General features: G+C 37.3%; 1 protein-coding gene across 2 annotated transcripts in view; it reads left to right on the top strand.

Moving 5' to 3' along the window:
* hhip (hedgehog interacting protein) overlaps positions 1-2642 on the top strand; it is a 42752-nt gene extending 40110 nt beyond the window's left edge. For both annotated transcript variants that reach the window (XM_028018667.1, XM_028018668.1), the window contains exon 13: positions 259-2642. In XM_028018667.1, the coding sequence (XP_027874468.1) occupies positions 259-455 (197 nt within the window). In that variant the 3' untranslated portion in view covers positions 456-2642. The remainder of the gene's footprint in view (positions 1-258) is intronic.
* Positions 2643-8415: the final 5773 nt, after the last annotated feature.

Below are 8415 nucleotides of genomic sequence, written 5' to 3' on the forward strand. Positions count from 1 at the left end.
TAGCTTAATTATTGCTCTGAATATGCTGCTCTGAAAATTGCCTTTTTTGAGTCTGTATACTCCAGTTGGTGATTAATCAATTACTAAATTAGTTGACGATTATTCAATAGTTGATTAATCACAATTGATCCAATTAATTGTTTCAGCCTTATTACCGTTAGGACTAAAATACATTTGTTTTTTTCCTCCTGACATGTACAGTAATTGAAGTTTTAATTTTGGCATAAGGCTAATTTTTGTGCTTTTCTGTGACTGTAGCTAAATGTGAACCAGCCTGTCGCAACGGAGGAGTCTGCATAGAGCCAAATAAGTGCCTGTGTAAGAGCGGCTACTCTGGCGCTCAATGCGAGAAGAGTGAGCGGGGGATGCCCAACGACCAGGAGAAGGACGGCATCCTGGATCACATCATCGACATGACCTCGTACCTCTTGGACCTGACCACCTACATCGTATAGGGGCGCGCGGAGGGGCCTGCTCCCCGCCGCCACATTGACACAGATCTACCTATCACCGCCAGCAAACTTGTACCAAGGCGTCATTAACGTGGCTATGTAATCTCCCTCACCTGAGTGCAAACGAGCGCGCACACACAAACACCACAGATACACCCGGGATCCCTTCAGACTGCTTTGGATCCACTCTCATCCTAAAGAAACTCTCCCTCCTCTCGCCTATAAGCTATTTGCTCTGAGCACCAGGCCTGGCATCCAAGCCGTGTTCACATTGGAAGAGGCCTGCAGACATTTCTTCACCCGCTCTTGGCTGCCTCCACAGCTTCAGGAACTTATCTGGAACGGACCGCACCAAACCAAGACTCTGGCTCTTCTTCTTCTTTTTTTCAGGGGCTTACTAAGAGCAGTTTCAGGACTTTGTTAGGGATTAAAAAGCTTGGCTCAGCTCGAGAACCAGTTCATTCTCAGTCAAAAGCAAAGACATCCACCTGCAAACGCAAATCATTGAAGGAAGAGAAGCCACATTGAGCCTGCATTTGTAAAGATTATGTTGTATCATCTATGATGTTATCTTTAGTTAGTGGGCACGTTGTCATGACAACTAAAGCAAACTGCAGTCTGCGTACTTTGTTTTCCACCATTCATCTATTATCAACATAGAGAAGATACGAAGAGGAGCAGCAAAAGCAAATGAGGTGGATTAGCAGTGATGGTGTCATGCAGGACATGTTACTGTGGAATGTCGTCTGAACTGTTAGCATGTCAAAGGCCTCTTCAGATTTGTTGCAAGACTGACTGCTAGTGCCCACAGCATCACCATCCACAACTACTCTTTGAAGATGCCAGGATTAAACAACATTTAGTTTACCTTTGAGATGAATAAAGTATTTTTAAATTGAATCGAAGAAGCAAAAACACAAAGAACCAAACGAGTTTCAGGATTCTGAATGCGTATCTGGCTTTCATGCACTGTATTCCTTTTCACTTCCTGAAATGAATTTTGACGTTAATAAACACCAGACAAATCACAGGCTTCCACCAACAAACTGAGTTTAATGTCACACACTGAAACTAAAATCCAAACTCTAAACTACAAAGGGAAGAAACAACACAGTGATGTATATTTCCAATAGAGCTTACTACTTAGCATCGCAAAAAAAAAGAATCTAGCATTACTCTCATAGAAGAGAGTTTATTTTTTTAATCGTAATAATATATGGGAGAATATGATGTTCCTAGAAGGCAGTTTTACACTAAGCTTGTCAGGTCATGTTGTACTTATATATATATATATTGCGGCTTTTAAAAAGACACGTGTGGATTTTTCTTTCTTTTTTTTTTTTTTTGGTCAGTGTTAATGTATTGCATGTCTGTGCCTGCATAGAATAACTCACCACAGTTGGGGGAGGACATCTATTTCCCCTGACATATGATTATATTACCACTGTCAAAAATGTGTCTCTGTTGTGAGATGATCAAAGATGGAGTCGGGCCTCCAAGTCGCAGTGGAAGTAGCTCACAGTCAGGGCTAGATCTTATCCACCAAGAGCAGATTTTTGAATAACCGAAGGGAAAATATTCGTCGTGACTAAACTGTCTCATGAGCAACAAAACGTTAAACACAGCTGGGATTGTCAGGAGATCCATCAGTGCGTGTTTTTTAGTTGGCTCACACAGGCATTCATGCATATGCATACACTCATTCCTTTAATTGATCTTTTTATTTTTTTTCCCCAAAGTTATGAAAATGAGTCCAGTTCTGTTTAACAGTTTGGATGGTAAAATGTTTTTATTTTGTTTTGTTTTTCTTCTACGTGTACTTTAAAAAGCAAATCCAATAAATTCTATATTTGTCGTTCATCTCCTGCTTTGCTCGGCTCTACCTGGGTTTAATGTATCAGGATGGAATATTCATGCTGTAAAATGAAAAAAAAATCATAACTTTTTTAGCACTTAATGTGAAAGTTGCATTGTAGCTGCTGAGACGGCATGGGGTGAATAGAATAACCGTTTTCATTATTTAAGTAGTTACACAAATAAAATAATTATTTAAGTTCTCTATTTTGTTTTTACCATTGTACTGTATGTGACATTTTTTTTATTCTTGTATTGTAAATAAAACTAGGGATTACTCTGTTTCTCCTCAGAAATATCAATATGTCTATTAAAATTTATAGCATGTGTTCAAAACGCGTCTCTTTAATTCTCACTGTTACTTTTGTACACTTATATGTTCGTTTTAAATTTACAAAAATATTTTTAACAAAAAGTTAATGGAAAACTAAGATTTTTACGTTTTCAAATTAGTCCACAGTACATTCAAATATTAAAGAATGACAATAAAGCAGATGAAAGATAAATTGCTAAGACGTTAATTATTATAAAAGTCAGATCAAGTGTAAGCAAAGTAACTATTTAACGGAAAAAAAGATTAAGGCCATTCTAGATATGACAGAAAATGTGGCCATGGAGGATTATAATTCGACCAAAAAACTCCAGAAACTGAACTCAAAGAAAAACATTTCTGATATTACAAAATATATATATTTTTTGTATATAAAAAAATAATTTCAGAAATGTTGATATTTCAAAGAAATTATAATTTTCATGCTTAAAGGTGTTAATTTACTATATTAAACCTAAGATTCTGTCTTATAACTTCAGAAGCTTGGAAGAAAAGCTCAGAAGTCAGACATTTGTGACAAAAACGTTGCCTAAGACTTTGAGGTTTGATGACTCGGGTTCAGACTTCAAAGCGAATCGAAGCAAATTCTCTGAAAAGAGCCAAAATATTCCCTGAAGGTACCATCTCAACTGATTCTCTAGCATATTTTTTGTTGCAAATGTTTTACTTTATGATTACAGAAAACGTCTGAGTTTTTATCCTACAGATTTCTGAGTTTACAATGTCACATAATAATGGAAAGTTATTTTTTCACAACTTTATGACTCTTTGACAAAAAATACCACATTTTCACAACGTGGAAAAAGGTTCTAGAAATTTTTGTAAATTTATTAAAAACAAAACCTAGATTTCACTTTCATTATTTACCTCTTTCTCAATTTAAGACACGCGGTGGATCACGCCTCCCAATGGACTCACCTGATTGGTCCGCTGCTCCAGCTGGTTGTTTTTCGATTTAAAGATGGCGTTTCCCTGCGTCAGCTTATAGACGCAAACAGAAGTCGCTAGCTAAAATAAATCCGAGGTTGTTCCACATCGTCGTTGTTTTCCTCGTCGCACCGTTTCATTGGGTGGCTACATTCTTCGTAGGACCAATAAAAATAACTACGGAATAAAAACACGTCCGCACCTGCGCTCCATCCGCTCCAACGTGTCAAACCGGAAGTCCGGAAGCTGGTGACGTAATCGATTAAAAAACTTGCTGGTAAGTTTTAGAATTAATCAAAACTTAAAATTACTATAAATAATAATAATAAAGTAATAAATCATTTGTGCTACAATATAAAACATAAAATACATTTAAATGTGATATTTGTCCAGTCCAGATGTTAAAAGAAAAAACCGATTCCTGGTTCTGCCTCTTTGTGAAAGACCTTCCATGTGACCTGTAAGTCTATTTGTGATGCATTTTAACATTTGTTTATGGGGCTTATGTATTTTTACGTTTATTCACAGCTCTTGCTGTGAGGACATGTATGTGGGCGCCTTCAGGACTTTTTTTTGTGTTGACTGGATTTCTGTGTTTATTTGCTTATGGATATTTAAAATACAAAACTGAGAAACAATGTTATGAGGATGTCTCTTTTGTAAACAAAAATGTTTTTTGTCATTTATTGTGCCAAGGGGTCTCTACCTTGTAGTGTAAATAAGTACTCATATCCTTTGGTAGCAGTTAGCTTAGCAATTAGCTTGGCAGCAATTAACCTAGCAATTAGCTTAGCTTAGCTCATCTATCTTTTAGCAGTTTGGGTCATTCTGCTTTGCAGTTCTTCTCCAGCTCCATCCGGTTGAATTGGAGACAGCTGTGCTGCCATTTTCAGATCTCTCCAGAAATGTTTAGCAGATTCAAGTCTGAACTCTGACTTTGCTCCTCCAGAACATCCCCAGACTGGATCTGAAGCCTCTGAGATTTTGGTTATATCATTTGGGCCATTGCCCTGCTGACAAATGAACCTTCACCCAAGTCTGAGGTCAAAAGGCTCTGGAGCAGGTTTCCATCCAGGGTGTATCTGTCTCCATCTTTCCCTCTATCCTGACTCCTTTGACTTTTCCTGCACTTCAAAAAAAAAGGCTAGAAAATAAAATCATCACTTCAAAATAAAAAAAAAGCTGGAAAATAAACTATTATGCATTTTGATTTTGAAAAACATTAGAATATGACCGCTTTTGTCAAATCGTCATTGTGGTAAGATTTCTTCAATCGATGAAAACTCATTATGTAAGGTAGGTTAGCTCAGCTGGTCAGGGCATAATTTTCAGAAAATCAACACTTCAAAATAGCAGAAGGCTTTAAATTAAACCATTATGCATATTGATTTTGAAAAACATTACAATAGTAACGCTATTTAGTAAAGCGTTATTGACATCGGATCACTTTTGTCAATAATGAGTAATCTAACGCGTTGCTATTTCAAATCCAGCAGTCAGACTACAGTTACTTATCGAAAGTACTTTGCATTACTATTTTCTTTTGTAATTAAATTTTATTTCCTCTACGCGTCTTGGGGAGTAACCGCCGTTTCTAGGCGACAGCCATTAAACAATCTCTCCTTCAGTTCAACTATATAAGCGGAGACACATTGTTGATGTTACTGTTATAAAATAACTTACAATTAAATATTGGCAAAGATGAATGTAATTTTCACAGGTGGCAGAGCGTTGTTGTTAGCAGCTGCTGAAAGTAAGTAAAAAAAATTAATTTTAATGTAACTTAGTTACTTTCCAAATCAAGTAATCAGTAATCTAAGTAACTTTTTCAAGGAGTAATCAGTAATCTGATTAAAGTTACTTTTTGAAAGTAACTATGCCATCACTGAGTTCTAGTGACAGATTTAGCCAAAAAATGAGTGAAAAAACATTCCAGTTGTACCAGTGCTATAATTATTGACTTCAAACAAGCTTATTTGTCTTGTTTGGAAGTTACTTCAAAAGTTATTTTTTTCTTAATTTAAGTGTACTAATATATTTGCACTATAAAGTAGTGAAAAAGTCTTGGTAATATTTTGTGTTTTTGCAGTGAAATGTCTTTCACCTGGATCCTATGATGCATGTTGCAGATGATGATGATGTCAAGGGTAAAAGTTTCCCACATGTCATCAAAAAACAAAGTGAAATGAACCTCATTCTAGGAATTTTGTGGTAGAGATGCTGGAGAAAAGGATGCAGAGAAAGCAGATTGCGCTCACACACGATAGGTTTCCCCTTTAAATTCTACTGACGTGGAAAAACCTGCAGGAGCAAGAGGATTGATAACCTCCGCCGCCGCTCAGCTCGACGGTATCATTTGGAGTTCAAGGTGGAAATTCCTGTGTTGCTGTGGAAATTCACTGCTCTGCTTCAGACATACACAAACACAGCCGCGCTTGGAAGCACACACGCAAGAGCGACTGCTGATGGCAATATTAATTTCCTTTTCAAAATACCAAAGAGGCTTTTGTGTTGTATAATGATAAGTGAGCGGAGACCACCCACCTCACACCGGTCCGACTCGCACATTCACACACGCCCAGAAGTGCTCACGCTGCCATATTTAGAGAAACGCGATCCTGAGTTGTCTATGCAACATTCAGGTCCAATCAAAATTGCATAAAGTGGAACTGTCCAATAGAGCTGCGAGGTCCAGCATATATCTGAGTTTACACACTATCTGTGGCATGAATCATTACTTCTCATTTGGAATCGTTTTCCTTTTCCCTCCCAAAGGGCCCTCGCCTGGCTGTCTTTCTGTAACAGTGTAATTCAGTACTTTTAATAAACACGAGGAGTTTGTATAGCAAATATTTGTAAAACTGAGAAGGCTAGAAGTGCATGCCATAATATTGTATACATGACTGAGAGTCAGCATAAGCCATACTTATAGGGCAACGGGAGGAGAGCAGGGAAAACAATAGCTGTGTTTACTCTGATCCAGAACAAAGTGAACATTCATTTATTATGTTGTATTTACTCCTGATTCTCTTCTGTTGTCATATTTTTTCACTGGGATCTTTGTGAATTGTAATCAATGTCCAGTATCAGCTGGAATAATCAACTGATGCAGAGTTTCTGTGCTAAATATTAACAAATAAGATGGAGAAATAAAACTATTCCCTTGATTAAACTGACCCCAGCCCTGGTGAGTATTTATCTGCACTGCAAAAACACAAAATCTTACCACATACTTTTTTTAATCTAGTTTTTAGTGCAATTATCTTAGCATACTTGAAATAAGACCAAACTGACTTACAAGTAGCTTTGTAGCAAGAAATAGAACCTTATTTTAAATAAATAAATCCTTAATTCTCATAAAAAGTATTACTTCCACTGGTAGATTATTTCACTTATAGCAAGACATTTTTGCATATTATAAGTGAAATGGAACTTGTATTTTTTAAATCAATATTAATGAATTGTTGACCTAAACTAAGTTCCTACTTTCTTTCTGAAGTGTTACTTGTAAGTTAGTTTTTTGGGGGGGGTTTAGAGTGTACTAAAGTATTTGTAGTAAAAACAAGAACAAAACCTGGTAAGGTTCTGTGTTTTTGCAGTGTAGGTTTTCTTAAATCCTAAGTGCAGGATTTATTTTCCATTCAATGATCAAACAGCATGATGAATGCAACTCAAAGATTCTCCTGGATTCTCACTGAGGATCCTTAGAGATCTGGGTTAGAGTTAAACGGCTAAAGTATCCGCCGGCTTGCTGCAGGTGTACAGAATATTCACCTGACTGCATATGCGTGGAAAAGCAGACAAACACAAAATCCATCCATCCATCCATTGTCTGTTCACCCTTGTCCCTAATGGGGTCGGGAGGGTTGCTGGTGCCCATCTCCAGCTACGTTCCAGGCGGGAGGCGGGGTTCGCCCTGGACAGGTCGCCAGCCTGTCGCAGGGCAACACAAAGACATACAGGACAAACAACCATTCACACACACACACACCTAGGGAGAATTTAGATAGACCAATTAACCTAACAGTCATGTTTTTGGACTGTGGGAGGAAGCCGGAGTACCCGGAGAGAACCCACGCATGCACAGGGAGAACATGCAAACTCCATGCAGAAAGACCCCGGCCGGGAATCGAACCCAGGACCTTCTTGCTGCAAGGCAACAGTACTACCAACTGCGCCACTGTGCAGCCCAAACACAAAATAATGTACTAAATATATTAAGGAAAAGTTAATGAGGTAAATGAGTTATATGTCATTATTGATGTTTATAATAATTGATGTTTGAAAACATAACAGTTTCTATGTTTAATTGTGTTTGAATCTAAATATCTTAAAGGGGCGGTATTATGTATTTTCTAGGCACATGGTGCCATTTTATAGCACAATCAAGCAACTGTGTTACCTTCAGTCGTTATAAAAATGCTGTATGTATCACAAACGACTTAGATGAAATTTGACTTTGCAATTTAACGCCTTGAAATTGGGCCTCTGTCTCTTTAAGAAGCTCTGACACGCCGCATTCATTATGTCATCACAACGTTCCTTCATAAAGTTGCAAAGCAAGCTAAGAATTTAGCTTCAAACTAACTAGTTGCAAAGCTAAATATTTAGCTTGCTAACGCTAACATTTATAAACGAATGATTAGCTTGGTGAAAATTTGACTTTGAAAAATAAACCTTTGTTTCTCTTATGACACCCTGAATAATCCAAATATTATCATCGAAATATTTCACTGTGTAACTTTAAAAACGGCTCCTCATTCTTGGAGGCCCTCCAGGAACCATTATACTAAGATTAAAATAAAAACAACTGGACTCCATTTATTAATAAAGTGACTTCTGGTAGCATTC

This window comes from Xiphophorus couchianus, chromosome 5 (assembly GCF_001444195.1).
Source record: "Xiphophorus couchianus chromosome 5, X_couchianus-1.0, whole genome shotgun sequence".
NCBI classification, from domain to species: Eukaryota; Metazoa; Chordata; class Actinopteri; order Cyprinodontiformes; family Poeciliidae; genus Xiphophorus; species Xiphophorus couchianus.